Source organism: Astyanax mexicanus, chromosome 3, assembly GCF_023375975.1.
Source record: "Astyanax mexicanus isolate ESR-SI-001 chromosome 3, AstMex3_surface, whole genome shotgun sequence".
Taxonomy (NCBI): Eukaryota; Metazoa; Chordata; class Actinopteri; order Characiformes; family Acestrorhamphidae; genus Astyanax; species Astyanax mexicanus.
The window spans coordinates 37,250,625-37,274,763 of record NC_064410.1 but is presented as its reverse complement, the minus strand read 5'-3'; the positions used below and the strand labels follow the sequence as shown (position 1 = coordinate 37,274,763).

Below are 24,139 nucleotides of genomic sequence, written 5' to 3'. Positions count from 1 at the left end.
AATGTTTGGTTAAACGCTGAAAACTAAAAATGTTTGGTTAAACCCTGAAATCTAAAAACATTTGGATAAATGCTAAAATCTTGAAAGTGGTTGCTAGGCAGTTGCTAACGTCTTACAGGTGGTTGCTAAGCTGTTGCTAAGCGGTTGCTAGTTATTTGCTAATGTATTACACATGGTTGCTAAGTGGTTGCAAGGCGGTTGCTAAACAGTTGCTTACGTTTTCCAGGTGGTGGCTAAAATGTAGCTAACTGGTTGCTAGGCAGTTGCTAAGTGGTTGCTAGGCAGTTGCTAACGTTTTCCAGGTGGTTGCTAAGTGGTTCCTTGGCAGTTGCTAATGTTTTCCAGGTGGTTGCTAAGCGGTTGCTAGGCAGTTGCTAACATATTCCAGGTGGTTGCTAGGCAGTTGCTAAGTGGTTGCTAGGCAGTTGCTAACGTTTTCCAAGTGGTTGCTAGGCAGTTGCTAAGTGGTTGCTAGGCAGTTGCTAACGTTTTCCAGGTGGTTGCTCAGTGGTTGCTAGGCAGTTGCTAACGTTTTCCAGGTGGTTGCTAAGTGGTTGCTAGGCAGTTGTTAACGTATTCCAGGTGGTTGCTAGGCAGTTGCTAAGTGGTTGCTAGGCAGTTGCTAACGTTTTCCAAGTGGTTGCTAGGCAGTTGCTAAGTGGTTGCTAGGCAGTTGCTAACGTTTTCCAGGTGGTTGCTCAGTGGTTGCTAGGCAGTTGCTAACGTTTTCCAGGTGGTTGCTAAGTGGTTGCTAGGCAGTTGTTAACGTATTCCAAGTGGTTGCTAGGCAGTTGCTAAGTGGTTGCTAGGCAGTTGCTAACGTTTTCCAGGTGGTTGCTAAGTGGTTGCTAGGCAGTTGCTAACGTTTTCCAGGTGGTTGCTAGGCAGTTGCTAAGTGGTTGCTAGGCAGTTGCTAACGTTTTCCAAGTGGTTGCTAGGCAGTTGCTAAGTGGTTGCTAGGCAGTTGCTAACGTTTTCCAGGTGGTTGCTAAGTGGTTGCTAGGCAGTTGCTAACGTTTTCCTAGTGGTTGTTAAGGTGTTGCTGAGTGGTTGCTAGGCAGTTGCTATCTTTTCTAAAGTGGTTGCTAAGTGGTTGCTAGGCATTTGCTAACGTTTTCCAGGTGGTTGCTAAGTGGTTGCTAACTGGTTGCTAGGCAGTTGCTATCATTTCTAAAGTGGTTGCTAAGTGGTTGCTAGGCAGTTGCTAACGTTTTCCTAGTGGTTGCTAAGTGGTTGCTAACTGGTTGCTAGGCAGTTGCTAACGTTTTCCAGGTGGTTGCTAAGGTGTTGCTAAGTGGTTGCTAGGCAGTTGCTAACGTTTTCCAGGTGGTTGCTAAGGTGGTTGCTAAGCAGTTATTAGGTGGTTGCTAAGCCCTGGCTGGGGTGCCGGGGTGTCCAAACTTTTGACTGATAGCTGCTCCATACAGCAGCTCCTCCATACACTCACAGTACTGGAGGAGCAGGGGAGAGAAGGGGTTCCGTGCGCAGAGCTGCTCGTGTGTGAGTTAGAACTCTGGGCCCCCCATTCATTTCTATGGGAAAACTTCGTACGACATTTGTACGAAAACCGTACGACGTATCGTCAAAATGTTAAAATTGTCGGAAAGAACGCGGTAAGTTCTATAAACCGTCCGATTTTTGTCTTTGTATGTCAAAAATTGTTACCTACACAAACGTTCAAAGTTGTCCCCCATTCATTTCCTATGGGAAAAAAAAGCGTACGTTTACGAAGTTTTTACGAAAACCGTACGATGTATCGCTTAAAAAAGCACAAGCAACCTATTCGGGTATAGGTACTACGATACTGCAAAGTTTCGTGGTTCTACGTCAAAAGCCCTAGGAGGAGATAGTGATTAAATTTTGAGCGCGGAATAATAATAATAATAATAATAATAATAATAAGAAGATTACGAAGAACAAGAAGTTGGCTTTTCCAAGCCAACTTAATAAACATACGTAAGACAATAGTGCAAAGCTTAAGGTCAAAAAACAACATCCAATCACTGAAGGCTTCAGAGTTCTGACTAATGCAAAATAACCAGACAGAACTTCCTGTCTTAACTTTGGTCAAAAAGTTTTCCGCCCCTCCTAGTAAGAGTTACCAGGGTCCATAGTGATTTAAGTGCTTTAAAGCTCTCAGATAGCATATCTCAGCCGCCTCCAGTCTATATAAAATATCCAGCCGAGCCATGTCTTAACTAACACACCTCCTCCCAAGCTGTTCCACCAATCACGCGTGAGTGGTGTACATCCTCGAGGTCGACCTGACCTAGGATGATCTAGGTAGGTCTCAACTTTTAACGATTAGCCTGTTAATCTTAAAACAGCCAACACATGTTTCGGTATGGTGTTAAAATGCACAGTCAGCCCTCGTGAAGCTCAGCATATCTCAGATAGTAAAAAAAAAAAAAAATTAAATATAGTTATAGTATAGTTTCCATACCAACTCAGAGAGGAGTCCCTGAAAACACAGCACAATTATTTTTTTAATGAATCATTTTTATAAATACTCATGAATCACTCAAAATAACTAACCAGAGATCATAAAGTAAAACTGGATACCATATGTATCATGCTTAATATTGATTAAGATAAAATACTGATTATTTCATCAAACAAAAACACAATATACTATAAAACTACATGTTCTTTCAGTAAGAATAATAAAACAATAAAGATAGAACAATTAGAATAAGTCTAGATTTCTAAACTTCAATTTAGACATGACAGAGTAGGCAACATTTCTCATGTTTCAGACACAGCCATATGTTCTAGATTTATTTATAAAACTGATCTGATAAAACTCAATTCTAAAAACAAACCAATAAAAGTAATAACCTGTTTATTTCCTGTGAGTTGTTGTAGGTCATAAGCATGTATATTGAAATGTAATCTTTTCTGGGAATTTTTTTAAACCCAGGCTCTCCTCCTCCTGAAGAGCTGCCTTCCAGGTTCCAGCTCCAAAACAAATATATCACAACCCATTCTGCCCATCAAGAACTTCTACAGGCAGTAATTAGTTGGATCAGGTAGGGGTGATTAGGGTTGGATCCAGATTCTGCAGGAAGGCAGCTTTCCAGGAACAGCATTGAATGAAGCCACTGTCTTAAACTACTAATATTATACTAGACTTTTTTATACTACTATCATATTATATTCTAACCTATGAGCCTGAGACCCTCCGTCCTCAGATGCTCAAATGTGACATATGATGCTCAATTTTATTTTTTTTTATTATTTGGCCTCATACAGAGACCCTGCTTGTACAAATTGTACAAATGTTTATATGACAACATTACACTCAATTGATTAAAAAACAAGGTGTCAGGAATCCCAGTTAAAAGTTTCTACAGCCAATCCAAACAGAAACATGGACCAGAGAAAAAAATCTTATTGAATTTTGCGTTTGAAACTAGTTTATTTATTTACAATAACATCTCTAGCTTCATATAAAATAAAAGAAAGCTAAAAAATAAATAAATAAATAAACTAATGCCCCCATATAAGAACATTGCTTTTTGCAAAAATGACTTCCTGTACAAAGAAAAGTTTAGTTTTTGTAATTGTTAGGTCATACTAATCTCAAGTGGGTTAAACATGTAATGTTTAATTTGCTGGAGTTTAGGTTGTGAACATCTGTTTTTTGAGAGCTTTACCCTGTTACTTTACTCTGCTGTCTTCCTAGCTATCAAACTAAAGGCTACACAGCTTATAAACACAACCAGAAATAATAGTGATACCTTAGTTTTACACCAAAGCCTGTGCAAGTGAATTACACCTATTTATTTAGTACTTCTTTTGCATTAGCAAAAGTGCAAGTACATTACAGTAATTTAATACTGGAGTTACTAATAAGCTAAAAGTGAGTTTGGTACAATAACTTCCTTACTACTTGTGTTATTGGGCTATTAATTACTTTTCTGAGTTTGAGTTTAAGGGTGTACTCACACTAAGCACGGTTTGGTTAAATCTTTGGTTCTGCCCCCTCCCCACTTCCCCCCGCTTGCCTGCACTCACACTGCGTTTAAACAATCCGTGCCTGAGCACACTTACATCATTACTCACTGTTCAGTGGGCTTGCCAGTGTTATACCGAGTTCAGCACCCCTGCCATGAAAAGCACTCTCTCTCGGAAACTTGTACACACTGTATTCTTAATAAAAACAGAGGTAGTACACTTTAACTTACTTAGAAATACGAGCCAAAAGTAATGTTTATCTCAGTCACGTTTACATACATAGTGACACAGAGCGCACTCCCAAGAGGGGGTGCTTTTCCTGGCGGGGTGCTGACTTCGGCACAACAATGCCATTTTTGTTTACAGGAACGTCGTATCACTGACATTATCTTGTGCTCACACTGCATGCATACTGTGATCGAGTCTAAGTGAACCGTGCTCTGGCCATGCACCTCTTCAAGCAGGCCAGTGCACGGTTCAAAGTGATCAAACTAGTCAAACCAACCATGCTTTTGTAAAATAATGGCACAGTTTGCCTAGTGTACAAGTTGGTGATAGGATGTTAAATATCGTAACAGGCCTTATCAAGGCTGGAATTGACTGTGGATAAAAGTGGATGTTAACCTTAAAACATCCCAGTCTAAAAAAGAAAATCTCCTTAGTGAAACTGCTCTAACTCCATTTTTATCAGCATTAGAAATAAAGTAACTTTATCAGAGGTTCCCTGTTTACATCATGCATTCACTTAAGCATACGCTTCTAATAAAAACCCTGGTTTTAAAAAAAGGATTTCTGAAAAGGCATCTGCTACAGCACTAACAACAACCTCTTCCTGCCTTCTGTTTGAACTGCTTTTTGACAAACAGTGTCTCAGTGTTTCTCATACAGTGTCTTCTTGACTGGGGGAAGTGAGGAAAGTTATGTAACTGATTTTCGGGAACCTACTCCTGCTTTGCATGAGGGAGCGAGATCGGATAGAAGCTGGGATTTCTGTCTGATAAAAAGAGAGTTTTTTTTTATATCGCACTGATATATATTTCATCTCGGAATGTCAGCCTGGTTTGAGGCAGTGAGAGAGGAGATGTGCTAGGGAAGCAAATGTGAGAGAGGCTGTGAGGTAAGTGCAGTGAAAAAGTTGAGTGTTTTTTTTTCTTTTTGAGATAGAGAGAGAGAGATATAGAACTGAATGTGTGAAAATGATGTGTCTCTGTCTGTTTCAGGGCCACGTCGTGTTTGACGCTCAGGGCTCCAGGATGGCCTGGACGTTGATTGAGCAGCTGCAAGGCAAGTGAAGTCCTCCGAGCTGTAGAGTTGTGACAGAAGCGGTAACTGTGTTCATTACGCTGATTTGTGATTATGATAAAGTGATACTCGTCAGAGCGCTGACAGACTCATCTGGCGTGAAAGGTAATGTGTCGCCACGTTGTTTATTTGTTTAGCGGCTCTGTTTGTGTCTCCTGGTTCTGTTTCAGGGACGGGGAAACTGCAGGTACAGGTCAACTGGCGCAAAAGCTGAATTAATGTGGGTAGCTAATTGCAGGGTGCTAAAAAGTTGCTGCAAACAGTCGTTCGTTCGTTTGAGCCACTGGCGCCAAACCGAGTGTGAAGACGAGGTGTCTGGAAAAAGCTTTTAACGAGTGGCAGCTGCAGGTAAAGTGCTGCGTTGGGGTGGCAGCGGGGCTGATCAGTATGCTCTGCTGCTCGTGGATGTGGAGATGATTTATGATCTGCTACAGGTGCGGAGCGAGACACCCCGGAGCTTTTATGCTCAGATGTTCAGATCTGTGATGTGAAGTTTAAAATCTATTGTTTCACGTTTTTGAACCGTTTTTGCACCTTTTGCAAATTTCAAGCAAAAACTTTGCACCTCCAACATGACAACTTTACAGGAGACAATCAAAACCTTCTGAACTTCCAGTTTTGACCCCATAGCTGTGAGGCTCCGATTAGCCCATTGGTCTAAGGTGCGGTTACTATGATTTTCAGCACCATCAGCAGCCTGACATCTTCTCCTCACATCACTCCCAGAGAGATACTGATCAGCACAGCCATCTATCTGTTATCTGTTAGCTGATGTAATCAGAACAGTGATGCTGCATCAGCTGCAGTTCAATTCATTACTTAAAAACTGGTTGTCTAAAGTGGTTTAAAGCGCTGCCAATATAATAGGAAGATTCCTGTTTTAAATCCTGGTCATGCAGCTTGCCATCAGCTGCCTGAGCCCTTAGGGAGGGAGCACAATTGGCCTTACTCTCTCTAGGTGGGTAGATGGTGTTCTCTCCTCACATCACTTAAAAGGATGATGTCGATCAGCACAAGGCTGCGTCTGTGAGCTGGTGTATAGTCGCTGCGCTTTCCTCCGAGCGCGCTGTGATGCTACTCGGCAATGCTGCATCACCCTCCTTGTGTTGTGGCATCACCAGTGATGGGGGATTTAAAGATGGCTAGCAGCTGAATGGGTGCGACAAATGGCCTAGATCAACTGGAAGGAAATTGGGAACAAAACAAGTTATCTGCATTTCCTTAAACAGTCTTAAAATGCCCTTAATTAATTATTTTAAAAAATCCAAAAGGTCTTAAAATGCCACAAACAGAACATACAGTGTGAGTTTTATTTTTGTGCATTGCATATAAAATGTCCAAATTTGTTATTCTACTAGCTTACTGATTTAACAGCAGACTAAATTAAGCAAAACCAATGACATTATTTTGTTTATGGTTCTGAAGCTGCTATTTTCAGGTACATTAATTGCTTGCTTTTCACTAACTTAGATGTTACAGTAGACATAGGGGTGTAGATAACTTCAGTTTTGCACTGGACCCTGTTATCAGCATAAGAACATATGTGCAAGTGTGCAAACTGTTCATTTATATTTAAAATAACAGTTTGTTCGAAAATACAAAAATCCCAATTTTGATCATTTAATATTTTCCTCATCTTCAGCTTTTTTACATGCTGTTTTAAAATTGGAGCGTTATATGGGATTTCATGGTATGTAACTTACATTATCTTATCAGACTCTCATTATAAAAATGATGCAGTTTCTCAATCTAGGACAACTAGATTTTTTCCTTTTCAGTTTATTAGCATTTAACATTATAAACTGCAATATTTAAAACTTAGTCTGTGCTTTAAAGAGCTACAAGCTGGAGTGTTGTCCCCCCAAGTTAGATAGTTCCAGTTTTTCCTTTTTTTTTTGTGCAAAGCTTGTATTTGAAATAATGTTTGGAAAAATACAGAATAAAATCTTAGTCCAAAGCCTGTAAATGTAGTATTGCGTTTGCTATTTCATTTTGTATCTAAGCAGTATTAAAAAGTCTTTAAAAAGCTTTACATTTAATTTCACATACACGCAAACACATTGTACAAAAAGAACTGCCAGATTCAGATTATTCAAAAAGTCAAGAAGAGCATCATGGAACTTTTTTAAGGCTTTTATGTAACAGCAGTGATATGCATGAAAACCTCATATTGCTTGTTGAATATTTTATTAAATGTTGGAGGGTGTGCAGAAGAAGGTGCTTTTATAACTCTGCCAAAAAAAGATGAAGACCAGCAGCTGTGATTCCTGAGCTGTTCCAGAGCACAGTGTTAAAGACCAGCAGCTGTGATTCCTGAGCTGTTCCAGAGCACAGCGTGAAAGAGCAGCACTTCACCTGCTATTAGAATCGCCAGGTTCTGTTCTGACACTCGGCCATGTCTTAAGATCGCCCACCTCCTTTCATAGAGAGCTGAGCTTTATTTCTGTTTCTTCCTACTGGAGTGATTTCTCTCTCTCTCTCTTTCTGTCTCTCAATTCAATTTTTTTTTCAATTTAAAAAAGCTTTATTGCCATGAATTGCAATTAACAACTTTTGCCAAAGCAATAAAACAAGAAGTTAATATACAAAAGGTAAAAAAAAAATACATAACAATACCTATACAAATATATATATATATATATATATATATATATATATATATATATATATATATATATATATATGTAAACATATCTTACATATAAAAGTAAATATAAATAAATATTTAAAAAAAATGAAAATAAATAAATAAGATATTAATAACAGTGTTCTATGTTGTAATTATTTAAGAAGAGTTGTGATTAGATTGTTGATTAAGCTGATTTCTGTGATGATGTAGAGCTGAGACATATTTGGCTGATAGTGTTATGGTCTCAGTCTCTATCTCTCTCTGCCTCTCTCTCTCTCTCTCTCTCTCTCTGTGTCTCTCTCTTTCTCTTTCTGCCTCTTTCTCTCTCTCTATCTCTCTCTCTCTTTCTCTGTTTCTCTCTGTCTCTCTCTCTCTCTGTCTCTCTTTCTCTCTCTCTCTCTCTTTCTGTCTCGTTAGTTTGGACGATGTTTTTCTGCTTGTGTTCTCTAAAGCGACCGGTCCTACTTATGTTTGTTGCCATGGTGATGCAAATGCAGGAAATGCAAATGTCTGAGCAGAGCGGTTAATGTGGACTCCTGGCCTGTGTGTGAAGTGGCTCTGCTGGCTGTAATTCAGCGTTCTCTCTGAATCTTTGCGTCAGCCTCTCTGCTCCTATCAGAGGGGTTATTACAGTAGTGCTTTGCTGTACATTCTGTTTACATTGCTGCATAGACATGTGTATCATCACTGACACGCTAAAACCTTGTATCTCCACATTTACAACTTTACAAGAGGAAGAAAAATCTTCTTAACTTTACATAAAGTCATTTTGAAGCATTATGTGGAGTTATGTATATAACTTAGTTTTGGGAGATTGATCCACGCCCTTACTCCTCCCACTTTCCTCCCTATATAAACCCTCACTTCCTCTCTACCTGCGTGTTGAACAACCTCACACCCACCCATCTCCTCCTCATCTTCCTTCTGCTTTCATTTCTCCCTTTCTTTTCCTGTTTCTCTTCATGTGGGGGGAGCTTCAACTTCACGCTTTTCCAACAAAGCTGCCCCGAACTCCACCACAAATACTCTGAGTTCGCCCCCCCTCTCTTCTTCTTCTCTGTCCCATAAAGGGTGTGGGAAAATACTAGCAAATATTCGTTTAGTGCAAAGTACAAAGGCCTCATTTACAATATAAAAATGGCAAACATAGAGGTTTTTGCATAGCACTGACGATATCAATATCATTATCATTAGTGAAAAAGAATGTCTGCTTTTTAGCATATGCATTAGGGCTGCACGAAATTGGAAAAAAAAACTGACAAAGCAATAGTTTCTTTTTCTTCTAAGTACACCACCAATTCCAAAAAAGCTGTTTTGTGGATTGCACAATTAGTGTGTTCAGGTCAATTTCTGCTGTATTGCTATCTTTTGGCAATGGAAAACACTGGTGCGCCACTGACAGTTTTGAACACTGACAACACCTGCCAGGTGTTCATTGCTATCTTGTCAACTTTTACATCGACAATAAACAGGATGCACAGTAAAATAGCATTACTTTTCACATAAATGACCTGCTCACACCTTCACAGCGTGAACGAGCAGGTCAGTATCCTCAGTATTGCGATTTGCGATGCTGTTAAAATACCAATCTGCCAGTTAGAGTGTACCTGGCTCTTAAAGGGAATGGCAAGTGACATGCTAATTGGTTTATTTAACGTTATACCACAGTTAGTTCTGACCCTGCGGAAATGTGATTGACTGAGAGGTGTTCTATGAGTGCCGTTATCAGCCGATAATGCACTGTAACCAAAGCTTTGTATGTATAACTCCACATACTCCACATACAGGTAACCTAGGAACGATGCAGCGCTTACAAACCAAAAAGTGCAGCTACAAACAGAGCAGCAATGGAACTATTTTAACTTGCAGAGTTTTTATAACCAAACAGATTGTATTTTCTCATCCTTTTTAACACAAAATCTTTCAATAAACAGTGATAATGGAACTGTGGTATAATCGTGCCTATGACCACAGCACAACCGTGCCAATATTACACGTTATAGCACTGTTTTGGTGGCACATAGTGAGAACTATACATTATGAGTAACATATACACACTCTCACAGATACTCAAACCGGCCATATGGATTGCTATGGAATCACCAGTGTTCAGGCCGATGATCTCCCATCGATTGGACCAATAACAAGTCGGCTGTGCCACGCAGGCTCCCTTTGTTTCCGTATTTTTTTTGTCTATGTTTTGCTGCCTTAATGAGCAGCCTGCAGTCCTGAGTGTGTGGATGCTCCAGCCTCCGCCGCCTGCCGCTGATTACAGCCTCTCTGCTGGTGCCGTTTGCGTCCGTGGCTGTTTCAGAAGCAGAGAGGTTTTTGATCAGCGCTCATGTGTTCTCCTGTTCAAGCTGTCGCGGGTCTTTGTGCTCCTATCGGCCGGGACTCGCCGCTTTGTTTGGCAGCGTTAAAAAGAAGGTTTGTTTTTTTTTTGCCTGGAGTGTGTTTTTCTCCTCCTGCTTTGTGGCCCCTCATTTCAGAACAGGAGATCGCTGCGTTTGATAGGTCATTAGTTTGAGGCTAATTGGAGCAGGGCAAGACTCCAGACAGTGAGACGATGCATACGGCTGGCCTGTGATAGTTTCCGCTCTGTAGTGAAGCTCGTCTTTGTGAGTCACAGCGCAGAGCTGCCGATATAAGCCAAAAAACCCAGCCACACACACACACACACACACACACACAGGCTGGTGCTGTGTAAAGCAGGGGTCCAGTTCTGGTCTCGGAGGGCTTTAGTGCAGCACAGTTTGGTGATTTTCTTCTCACAAACATTTGATTTAAAATGATCAGTTAATTACTGGAATTAGCAGATGAATGAACGTCCAAATTGTTTTGGATTCCAGTCTTACAGAGCCAGGCTTGACCTGTCCAATCTCTGCCCACTGCTGCATTCTTTCATAGCAACTGTTGCCAAGTTGAATACGCTTTGCAAAAGACTAAAATGGATAATTCTTTCTCTTTTGTTCTGTTTCTCCCTCTCCTCTTACATCAAATCCAATCAAATGCTTTTGTGTAGTGATTTTTACAGCAAAGCAAAACAGCATTACAGACATCAGTAAGACAGGCAACAATGGCAAGAAACAAATCCCTCAAAGTTTTGATCTACTGATAGCCATAGCAGTGATGATAAAACAAACAAAAAAAAAAACGGTACCACTTTAAAATAAGACTACCTTTATAAATGGTTTTAAAAGTAGTTTATTAACGTAACTAATTTACTAGGTTGTAAATGCCTTATAAATCATTAATAATCAGTTATAACACATACGTAGAAAGGGCAACAATATAGATGGCTGTGGGTTCACTATTTAGCAAACAACAGGTCATTGTTGCCCTTTCTACGTATGTGTTATAACTGATTATTAATGATTTTTAAGGCATTTACAACCTAATTAGCAACCATTAATAAACTAATTGTAAACCATTTATAAACCCTTTATAAAGGTAGTCTTATTTTAAAGTGGTACCAAAAAAACTATAGTACTGATGACCATTAATGGCAAACAGTTAAACACACATATAATAGTAGCAATTTGTCCATTTAAACTTTTCTTAGTGACTGGACTGTGGGCAAATGGTCTGAATCAGCTAAAAGGAGACTCCAGACTGAACTTCTTTCAGTCCTGTTTGCATGTGTAGAGTACAGAACATGTGATCAGATAATCAGAGAGTACATCAGACTGACTGAAAGGAGAGAGCCAGAAGGTAACATAGACACGGGAGCAACCTGTCTACAGTTTTCTAAATAATCCACTGTCTCTGAATCTCAAACATTTCTGGACAGTTATTTCAGAGTTGGGAGCCTTTATTTATTTATTTATTTATTTATTCATTCATTTGTTTAGGGGAGGTGGGAGCCTTTATAATAAAAGGGTTACTCTTCCCCCTCCTGAAGTCCTGAAGAATTGTACAAACTGGACACTTGTGCTGAGTTTAGGGTAATGGTAAAACATCTGGTATATAAAGCAATAAGAATAAAACAAAATGTCTTGTTGCTGCACATCATGTCACTGTTTATTCTGTTATTAACTCTTTTTCGCAATTTGTCTTTAGAGATATTCAAAATTTTCTTATTGTAAAAAAAATCTTTTTGTAATATTTTTGTGCTCTGAGGTTGTTGTGCTCTTCAGTTTTTTAACCCTTTCAGACCTAAATTACGTTCCAGTTATTGGAAATGCACACAAAATAAGACACTACTGTCCTAATATAAAATCTATATTAAATCCAATTAACTGTTTGTTTCCTAAACTTGATAAAAAAGAGTTCTAAATCACAAAGAATTAGTAATAATGAACTTGTATTACTTTGCCTCATTTGTTCTGTAGTGCTGACATTCCCTAATATCTGAGTTGGTGATTTATTTTGCCCAATGCAGTGGGCAGGGCTAAGCTACTGTTTCATTGGCTGGTTTATAATCTTTTCTGATGGAAAACAGGTCTCAATTAGTGCTCTGTGCAACAAAAAAATTGAAAAAGGAAACTACATGATTTGCATTGTATTTGACGCAGGGTCTGAAAGGGTTATTGCACATTTTCACGTTCTCAAAAACTTCCTCTTCACTCATAATCTTAAACCCAATCCCTTTTCACATTCATGTTGGCTATATCACCCTGTTTTGCATGTGTAGGGTAGGGTGTCTTAATTCGTGTTATGCTGAAAGAGGAGGGTGAGGTTTTGGGGCTACTTGGCCCTTTAAACTGAGAGACTGAGAGGAACACTTCAAACAGAGAACTATAAGAATCACTGGCAGAATAGCAACTATCAAAGAAACCCAGATATTAGATTTTTTTTCATGTTTAAAATTATGATTACCACCATATTACCATAGTTTAATGTGTAGCGTCTCAATAGCTAGCTAGCTAGCTAGCTAACGTTCCCATTCCGCCTTAAATGGTGCAGCAGACAGCAAAGGCTGCAGCATTTAAGGTGGAACAGAAAAATAAAACAAAGAAACAGGGAAAAAAGGCTAATTTCAGCTTTCCAGTCACAGAGGAATAAACACTGCTCACTTCCAGACCACTATACCCATTGGCCCTTGTCCCTTTGTTTTGCATGCCTAGGGTAGGATGTCTCAGTTCCTGTTATGCTGAAGGAAGTGTGTGAAGTGTTACAGCTAAATGGCTCTTTAAACAGAGATTTTTCAGAGGCACACTTTAAACAGAGAACTATAAAAATCACTGGCAAGATGGCAACACAAGTGATCAAAGAAACCACACACAAATTTGATATTTTTTTATGTTAAAAATGATGATTACGGCCATATTAGCTTAGTTTAATGTGTACTCTCTCAATAGCTAGCTAGCTAACATTTCCATTCCACCTTTAATGGTGCAACAGACAGCTAAGGCTGCAGCATTTAAGGTGGAACAGAAAAATAAAACAAAGAAACAGAGAAAAAAGCTAATTTCATCTTCCCAATCACAGAGGAATTAAGGAGTAGACAATAATAATTCATTCCTGCACCACCTGCCCCACTTTCTGAAGACATACTAAGCCCATAAGTTAACTGCTTAACCAGAAGCTAAGCTAGCTGATCTTTAGCACTCCAATGCTAACAGTGTTATCAGTATCAGGTGCTTGAAGTATTGTCCCAACTTTAAGGGGGGAGGAAATGTACCCCTTCCCCTTATAACACAGTTAAACTCGAAAAACAAGGGCTAGAGATACAAAAGGGACCTGGGTTTGAGCTATAGGTCCTCTCTCTCACTTTTTCTTTCTCTCTCTCTCCTTCTGTCTTGTCTATTTTCACTTTCTCTCCCTCTCTACACACACACACACACATGTACGCACGCACACACTCCCTGATCTCGCGGGGGGAAGCCGAATCCGAATGCAGTAATTATGCTTAATGATCACCTGATAATTATAATGGTTCTCACTTAAGCTAATTTCTTGTTGTGTGTGGGGGTGGAGGCCCCCGGAGCCCCGTAAAGACCCGAATGCCCGTAAACGCGTGTGAGTGAGAGAGTGTGTGTGCGTGTGAGTGAGCTTGTTGAGTTATGTCCTTTCTGTGAGTCTGATTAAACAGAATGAAGATGAATTCTGGGGGTAGCTGCTCTCTCTGCAGCGCCGGGGTTTCAGTGTTCGGTGTGGAGAGCTGAGTTAAGGGAAAAGCGGTGTGTGTGTGGATGTGTGTGTGTGTGTGTGTGTCAGTGCTGTTGTTAGGGGAGCTGGGAGCTATGAGGATTGATGATGGCTCCTGCTTTGAGGCCGCTGGCTGCGTCTGAAAGTATTGTTTTTATTAAGAAATCTGTGCAATTTCTGAGCTGTCGTAGCGTATTGATTTAAAACACTGTATAATGGGACGGACAGCTCTGCCACCACGCTTCCACTCTTTTATACCTCTCTCTCTTTCCAACTCTCTCTTTGTGTTTTTCTGTCGTTTTGTCTGTAATTCTTTTATGCCACTCATGTTATACCTCTCTTTAACACTCTTGTTATACCCATCTCTCTTCGTGTGCTTTTTTGTCTCTCTTGTTTCAATATTTCTCTCTCATTTTTTTCTTTCTCTCCGTCTATCTCTTATGGTCTCTCTGTTTGTGTTTGAGTCTCTTTGATCTCTATCTTTATATTTCTAATCTGTCTCTCTAATCCCAATCTATTTCTTCTGGGTCTTGTTTATGTTTCTCTCTCTTATTCCCACTTTCTCTCTAATCTCTATCTCTCTAATCTCTCTCAGTCTATCTGTTTCTCACTAATGTCTCTCCCTGTCTCTCTCTATAGGAGGAAGCTATAAGAAGATTGGATATTACGATATGACCAAGGGCAATCTCTCCTGGTATGGCAATGATAAGTGGATAGGTAAGATGCTCATCGTTGGCACATCCTTCCGGTTTGTGTCCATCATTCTTTTTTTTCTCTATCTCTTCTTATCTATATCCCTCCAAGCTGTTTTCACTCTGAGGTTGAAGGGGTGTTAAGATTTGATGTATTGCACTGCAAAAAAATCATTGGCAAAAACTAGACAAAATATATGCAAATTAAGACAAATATATGTATATTAAGCAAAAAAATCTATGGGGTAAGCAACATTTTCTTAGTAAGATTTCTTACAAAAAGCAATCACAAAGTCTCAAAATGAGGGAAGTAACACTTAAATCAAGCAAAAAAGTCACTGTTTTTGGACACAAGAATCAGGATAACTTCATTGCTGCTTGATTGTGCTTATTTTGAGTTACTTAAAATAAGGTACAGATTCTAAATAAAAAATATTTAAGATAATTATACCTAAAATTAAAAATAATCTAACACTTACAATGCTTAGTAAGACAAAAAGTTTTATCAGACTTGCTAAGATTCATTTTTTTGCAGTGTGTAAGATGTGATATAACACACATCATCACAATATCACACAAAACCTCTCAAAAAGGTGAAAAAAATCTTTGTAACTTTGAAAGGAAATCAATGTAAAAAGGAATTATTCTATTTCATTTATTTTGGAGATATTTTGGCTATGTTCACATTAACAGGCTGAAGTGATTCAAATCTGATTTTTTTTTTTTTTTTTTTTTGCTCAATGATGCTCAGATCCATTTTTTTGCCAAATCCATTTTTTGTTTTACTTAGATTTGAGTCACTTCCATATGTGGTCCTAAATGGGATACGAATCTGATCCATAGATAGGAGACATGAATGTGAACAGTCAAATTAGATTCATGCGTCTTTTTGTTTTTATGCATGCGCTATGTGCTTCTCTCTCATACCCACACATCTCTTGATGCAGCTGTGCAGCTATAGCTGTAAAAACAGCAAAAGCAAACCGCCTGGCCTTTTATCTCCTCCTCAACCTGAGCATGTACTTCAGACCAGCTTTTTGCTGTGTCTCCACTCCAGCAAAAGATGCTTCACATATAAGCTGCTAACACACACATCCATTTAACATTTTTAAAGCTACGAGTCGTCTCTTAAATGTGGTGTTTTTTGTTGGTGGTGAAGAAGGGGACATTTATACATGTATCAGTGTGAGCATGTGAGGCGTTTCAGGAACAGATTCATTCACATTACAGAGATTACACAGATACAGCTCACTTACATTTGTGAATGTTAATCGTCAAGATCCAAATCCGATATGAGATAAAAATCGGATTTGGACAATGTGGCTTGTTAACGTTAACGTAGCCTTTGACACAATGTAAAAATTGACAGATTCAAATTTTGTCAAAAATTGCTGATATATACAGAGCCATAGGGCTCTTTTGCACCCTTACCTTACACACCGATCAACAGTCTATTTTCATGCCTTGTGCCCACACCTTTAAAATAGCAGCAAAGGTTAGGAATAAATCTCTGCTAATGGGCATAGTGGTCTGGAAATGAGGTGTGTTCATGTAAATTTCTGCCATGTTTCTATCATGACTGAGGAAAGCACAGGTGCGCCACTGACCGATTTAAAACCTGACAACAGTCAATCATCACCCATCCGTTTCTATGCAGGTGCACTCAGCGTGCATACACCCCCACTCCTTACAAACACACATACATATAAACACACGAACGCGCTGCAGTGAACAAATACAGTTTTTTACATCAACAATGAACAGAAACACTATACAACACTATAGACAAGCAACAGCCTGAGGATTCAGTACTCTATCATACACTGAGCAAGAGATGCACGAGATGGTTGGGTAAAAAAAGTTGCATTACGTTGCATCTTATATTTGCATTACAAATATTTACAATTACTTTATGGATTACTTGATTTTAAAAGTATCTTTCAAGTTACTTTCAAGTTACTTTCAAGTTACTTTCAGCAGCAACCATTGTTCCAGCAATAAATCGACGGAATCGATGTTCCTTTATCCTGGTTACTGCCTCTCGACTGCGGTCGCGATGTTCAGGGGAGCTAGTTTCCACCCTAGATCTGTGAGTCAGAAGGAGATAAACTTTCCCTTCCACCCGTTCTGGGGTAATATCCAAACTTTGGTTCATCTTTCCAGTGGAGAGATGAGCAGAAACTGGGTTAAAGCAAAGTACTGGCTATTTTTTGTAGCCTGCTTGGTCATGACACGAAAATAAATGTAGAGGCTGAGTTAAAACAACAAAAATGAGCGAGAGAGAGAGAAAGAACCCAATTTGCTGTTGTAGCACCTAGGTGACTACACACCCACACTACAATTCCCAGAATACATTACGTTTTTATAGCATTAACCCATTACTTTCCCAACAACTTTAAACATCTTTCTCGTCCATTCTTTTAATGTGTCTAGCCGGATGCTACAATATCTTTTTACTAAGGAAAATGACAAAATAGTAACACACAGTGACTTGGATAAGTAGCTTTAATCTGATTACTGGATTGTAAATAGTTACACATTAAATTACTCTGTATGAAAAAAAAATTGTCAGATTAGAGTAACTCGTTACTAAGTAACTGCGCACAACCCTGCAATACTTTTATTTGCTTGTGTTTTCATGGCAGACCACTGGAATAGGCACCCTTTTTGTGTGGCTATCAGGCTTAGAACAATCAAAACCAGCACAACACGACACGCTAACAGCTTCTTCCCCAGAGCTGTTGCAGTCCTTAACCCCAGTGAACACCTCTGAATCTCCAACCTCACTCACTCACTCACTCACTGCATTCACAATTCACTCACTTGCACTTGGCTTATTTGCACATCTGTACAGATGTTCTTCTGCAATGCAAGCATCATCTGCAACTTTCCTTAAACAATATTTAAAATAAACCTTCCTCAAGAATTTTTGGATACAATAATATTCATATGTATATAGTACTGATTTTATTTTATTTTTTTTTCATTTATCTCTAAGCTTCTATTGCTCCTTAGTGCTCTTTATTCCTTTAGTACTTTTAACTATATTCTTATTCTATTTATTGTTTACTGTACCTTCATTGTATTGTACCTGTAACATGTCATACATGTGTTGCTCTCACCAAGCCAAATTACTTGTATGTTTAACATACTTGGCGAAATAATGTGATTCTCATTCTGATTCTGGAAGCAGTTTAAAATGTATGCAAAAGTGTTTTAATGGTGTACGCCAGTGATGGTGCAAATGAACTGAAATCAGCTGTAAACAGCGCAGTTAAGCTGTTACATTTGTGGATAAACAATCCTGAAATCTAGGTTTGCTGCAGCCCCCCTCCACACCCCCACTTTCCACATCACTGCTCGACCTTCCTCCGTCACTCTCTTTCTCAGAAAGCGATGTTCTTTCACGTTGACCTGCTTGTGTTCCTCTTCGCCTCTTACGGTCATATCCACACCCACACACTCCCACACACACACACACACACACTCACACATGCGCACCACAAAAGACGGATTCACTGCAGGCTCGGCTGCTGGAGGCTCTTAATCAATCAGTCAGTCAAATTCTATTTAGCATTCTGTCCGTGAGAATAGTGCCGCTCCGGAGAGCACTGCCTCGCTCGCTCCATGACTTGAAAAAAAGAAAAATGAACGGCATTAGAAAACTGCCACTAGGTAATTCCCGAGCATAAATTGAGCAAGCACACTAATAAAAATGTGCCCCATATAGCAAGAGTGATGGTTTCATTTAATTTTCTAATGAAATTTCATGACCGGTTTAAGCTCGGTTTCGGGGACGGTGGGAGGAGAAGATGCCACATGACAACTGGAACAAAACAAAGCGGAACAGACCCGGACAGGCGTTTAGGGACTTCTCTGCTTCCTGCCGTGGACTTGGGCGAGTATGAACGGCCCAATCAGCATGAGCAGTGGTGGCGTGTGCTGTCCAAATTGGTTTTGTCAGCCATTTAGTCTCTGTGTGGACTTGAGGGTTTCACTGCATCTTTAACTAGTCCAGAGATTTCCAAGCCTCATGCTGCTGTACCTCTCCCTGCTCTGCACATTTTACTCTTCACCTGCTGTTTATTTACAATAATTATCCAATTGTGTGTGCTTTAAATAGACCTGGACAATATGTAAAATATATATATATATAAATTAGTACTGTCAATCGCTTAAAAAATTTAATCTGATTATTCTCAACAAAATTCTGTGATTAACTGGGATTAATCGCATTTGTTATTGTTTTTTTCAGATGCAAATCTTTATAGTGGATATTTCAATGTAAATAAAAAAATGAATGTAAGAAATGTAAAATGCAATTATATATATATATATATATGTAAATGTGGTGTAAATTAAAATAGTATAGTAGTAAAATAATATAGTAGTAAAATAGTATATACTTGTATGTTTGAGAGGAGATAAAATGAAGATGCTGGAATGAAGAATACATGATAAATTGGATTGTAAATGTCTCAGCTTGCTTGTGAGGATTTCTGAATTCGAGCTTAATTTGCTGAGTATAAAAATCTCAGGGATGACCCTATAAATGGCCTGGGGAAAATATGTAATGTAATATGTAACAGGCTAGTATTCATGTGTACACTGTCCCTTTAACATACTCTTAGGCTAAATTCACGGAGTGTGTATTAGGGCTGCATTAGTTTATGTATGAATAAATGAATAAGATAGTCGCATACAGCCAGAGCGGGTCCGAGTGTCCTACCTCCTGCTCTAAAGCTCTTTATTTGGCAGAGAAACGAGAGAGAGAGAGAGAGGGAGGGAGAGACGGAGAGAGACAGTTGCAGAGAGAGACCAAACAAAGCTATTTATCCAACAAGAGAGAGAGAGAGAGAAACAGAGAAACAGAGAAAACTAGAGAGAGAAAGAAACCAAACAAAGCTCTCTAACCGGGTCGGAGCTGGAAGTCTGAACCGGAGTGTTACTGCTGGACACTAAAAGAGCCTGCTGTTTAATCATTCAGCCAGAAAACAAATCAGTGTGTTGGGCGGGGGCGGGGCATATTACAGCGGAAGTAGGGGTCAAACTTGGTGCCTTAATTAACAACAAGTAACGCGTAATTCCAAATTAACTGTGCGCATTAACACTTTAACGTTGACAGCCCTAATAAAAATATATAATGAATATTAATATTGTATAAGTAGTGTATACTCTCACCCATATTTTACCATGCAGGAGCCCCTACAAACAAGAAGCCAAGATATTGTTAATCAATGCAGTTCAGGGTAAAACAAGCGTTTATAACCATGCTGTCAGTTTTTTTTTACTCCATAAAAATGAGCTTATTACTGTAACCTAATTTCTCCAGTTCTATCAAAGTGGGTAACGCAAGACGTAATGTAATAAATAAAATCAGTCACATGAACCATAAATACAAAATGAACCAATCACACAACCCTACATTCTGCACTGGGAGCAAGTAACTTCCAGATCAGTAGCAAACTGCATCAGAATCCACTTAATGCCGTCCGTAAACTACACAACTTTGAAAAGACCCTGAAAAGACTTTTAACAGACTAAAGTCTGACACCCTCTCACATCTAAAGACTAGTCACAGACTTTTAATAACGAGCTAAGATTTTACAAAGACTGGGTGTCACTAACTGCAAGACTGCAACTAAATTCTGTCTGAGATTAGTTCCCATCATGCTTCTGGTGGAGTTTACATGCAATACATATTACATATTAACTTATAAATAAAAAAATAAATGTATAAATACAAATGTATAAATACAAATATGTATATCTGTATATATACTGTTATTTATTAGAGACTCACAACTTTTGTCCTCACCAACATCTTTTTCTGCCACACTGTTAGTTATTGATATTTTTTAATATAATACATTTTGTGCTCAACTCCTATATGTTCTATAAGCTTCTTTCCCCTCTTTTTTGCTACAACCTTGTATAGCAAAGAATCACAGTTTCACTGCTTAATTTGCTTTTGTTTTAGATAGAATTAATGCAATGAAGAACATCATTCTTGCAAAATCGGGAATTTATTAAATGTGTTTGTATTTAAAAATAACACTGCACAATAAGACAAATAGTGCAAAATAAACTAACTTTAGATATATTGAGTTTAAAGGGCTACCTGTGTTTAAAATACTGTACATATTAAAGATTAAAGTAAGAATCATATAAGGCCTATTGACTGCAAAATATGTTCTTTTTCAAATCGTTCGTAAAATATTCTTGCCTTGCGGCTTCCGTAGCTCTCCTATTGGACAGTGTTCGCGTCACTATCTGCGTGAGCCAAGTCTCAAGACTTACGATAATATTAAACACGGTTGATTTTCTGTCTAAAACTTTTAATCCTAACGACCTTACACTGAACCAACAAGATGACTCTATTGCAGAAAAATTGCACAGAAATCCCTGGAAATGTGTCTGTGACAGTGAAATCGCTAGAAAAACATTACGTGTAAGATGGCCATAAAACAAAACCCCCTCTGATTTCAGGAGGACTAGAGATTAATACTCTGGATCATTCAAAGTCTTGAAAACAGCTGTCTTACTTTACCAAACATAACAACCTCATGGAGTACGTTCTCCTGGTTTTGGAGGTTTTAGGGCTAGTGTATAAACGCCCTTAAATAACATTCGTTTGTGCTGCTGGCAGCTTTCTAATAGTCAGATTTCAGGAAATGAAATGTGGTGATGTTAACAATGCAGGAGTAGAAGTGCCAAAACATGACGATAAATATACTTTGTTGAGCTATGAAACTGTTCCCGCTGTCAGCAGCATGTGCATAATGAGTTTTCCATTCGCCATTAGCAACAAGCTAGTAATAACAAATGTAGTTATTATTATTCAACCAGGAAAAATGAATAGTGTAGCTCAATGAGTCTTGTGATTTGGTTATGGTACTTCAGTTGTGTTGTGGATGTCACCGGGCTTATTTAGCTGTGATGCTGGAGGTGCTGTGGCGTATCACACCGCTCATTATGCAGCCGTTCACGCACCACGAGTATTCCCTGAATACAGTGAATGTGCGCCTATGCGCTTTTAAAATGGGCTTATTAGCTTATTAAAAACCTACCCAACCATTGAGCTCCATGGCAACTGTATCCAGCAACCGTCACCAGAAGTGCTAATTGTGATTTTCACAAGCTCTTCTGTAAGCCTCTGGGTGGGAGCGCGTGGAGGCTGCGTTTGTGTGTTCAGCTGTTCCGCTGGGAATCTATCCAGTGCGCTGGGAAGGTTAGATGGTTCTCTTGTGTTGGTTCCTCTCGAGCTGCTGGACTACTTTGGACTGTGTTGAGTGTTCTGTCCAGCCTCATGATGCAGCTGACCACTTTTAACCTCTTGTTATTATTATTTATATTTAGCCACTATTTTCTGATTTGAGATTTTTTTTTTTACAGATAATTATTCATCTGTATTTATCATTATTGTTCTGCTATCTGATTAATAACAGAAGGTTCCTGAGTTTTATTACAAGGTACTGAAGAATGTAGCAAGTTACTGTAAGGGGGTCAAATTTCCACTTAGTTCTTTATCTTTTTTCAACACATCTGATTCCACTAATTTAAAGCTAATAACAAGCTAATTAACGAGTTGCAGAAAATGTGTTAAAACTGAGAAAATGTGCATGGTAATGGGCATCAGGACCAGGATTGAGAAACACTGCTGTAAGGAATTTGCTAATAACACTTTCACAGTGTACATTTGCCTTATTTTACCTAAATAAAGTACATGAAATATATGTTTACTTTAAAAAAAAGCTTTGATTTAAAACACTGAACATTTTTAACATCCCAATAGGTTGCAAATTACATAAACACATATGTTTGTTTGGTATATTATTACTTATTAATTATTTCACGTTTTTGGCTGTTTTTTTTTTTTTTGTAGTTTAACAAATAGTATTAGTGCCATAATATTCATTGCATCCATATTGATTTAATCCCAACAAAACAATTAGGCAGCACAAATTTTGCCCAAGTTTCTTCTTATGTTTGTGTGTAAAAGTCTCTACTAAGTACTTAGTTAACAATAGTTAGTTTCAAACTATACTATACTAAATCTGTTTGCACCACAAATCCGTATGTCGGGTCTTAACTAGTACCACTTACTCATGAGCAGAGTTACTGACTGTTTGTACATGATGAAATGAATTATAACATGTATAACATGTCAATCAATCTGTTGCCATGAGCTTTATGGGGTTATTAAAAAGAATCCACATGTGGGTGGAGTATGAATAGGTCAATTAAGCTGAATTGTGAAGTGTGAAACCCCACATGTAGACTCCTCCACCTGTAACATGGGGTGGCAGTGGTACCTGGTCAGAGGGCGCCATTATAACAGTGACCTTCAGCCTCAGCCAGACTGCACCAGTTTTAAAGTCCTCTGCAGGTGGAGCGGACAGTGTGGAGAAATCAGCTGGTGGTGTGTGTGTGAGAGAGAGAGAGAGAGAGAGAGAAAGAGAGAGAGAGAGAGAGAGAGAGAGAGAGAGAGAGAGTGTAATAGCATGCATTCAAAGCATGTGCCAAGGTTAGAGTCCGGGCTCACTTTCTGTTGTTTTTTTGTGTGTGTGGGATGAGCACACATGCCACCAGTGACCGTGGAGACACACACGCACATCCCAGGCCGCCGCCCTGCGCTCTGGCAGGGTGTAAAGTTGCTGTGGTGACCCCGTCACGCAGTGACCAGCGCTGTCCTTCTGACCGATGCTGCTCTGCCGAGCTAAAAATAAAAATAAACACACAGCGGAGGAAGAGACCCTTGAAGGGGAGCATGACTTTGCTCCACATCCAGATTGGATGCCACGTGCTGACCAATCACAGCACTTAAATTGCTGCGACCTTCTTAATGCTCCTGCTCTTTCTCTCACTTACTCTCTCCCTCCTTCTTTCTTAGTCCCTCTCTCTCTCAATCTCTTTCTATCTCTCTCACACACATTCTCTGTCTCTATTGTATTTAGATACTTAAATGTTGCCTATTAAAGCAATAGAGAACAAGAGGGAGTGTGTTATCGTGAATAACATTAGGAGAACACATGACCGTAAGTGTTCTATTGCTTTTATACAACAGGTTTTTTTTTACAAAATGAATAAAATAATAAAAGACCCTAAAAAAATTGATAATGAGTATGTTTTAATACAGACTGTGCCTTCTGCCAAAAAGTAGTTCCACAACAAGTGAACTGTAACAGAGTTGTAGCTACAAAACGGTGTATGGTTTAAACGTTAGCTTGAAATAAAAATTGGGGATTAAGGGGCTTAGTAAACATTAGGACCGTGAAATAATGCTGAAACTCTCCTCTCCTGCTGTGCGGAGTCATCTTTATGTGAAAACTACGCATTTGTGAGCATTTCTGCCTGTTTTGCTGGGTCATATTGGTTAGCTAGCCAGCTGAAATGTGGTTAGGTTAATATAGCTAGCTTTATTTTAGCATTAGCTTAGCTAAGCCTAGCCTGGCTAGTTACCGTTACA

At 39.0% G+C, this 24,139-nt stretch overlaps 1 protein-coding gene across 3 annotated transcripts in view; it reads left to right on the top strand.

Annotated features, from left to right (window-relative positions):
• Positions 1-24,139, top strand: part of gabbr1b (gamma-aminobutyric acid (GABA) B receptor, 1b) — a 282,328-nt gene that overhangs the window by 219,577 nt on the left and 38,612 nt on the right. For all 3 annotated transcript variants that reach the window (XM_049475291.1, XM_022683111.2, XM_022683110.2), the window contains exons 14-15: positions 5,178-5,241; positions 14,618-14,695. In XM_049475291.1, coding sequence (XP_049331248.1) covers positions 5,178-5,241; positions 14,618-14,695 — 142 coding nt within the window. The remainder of the gene's footprint in view (positions 1-5,177; positions 5,242-14,617; positions 14,696-24,139) is intronic.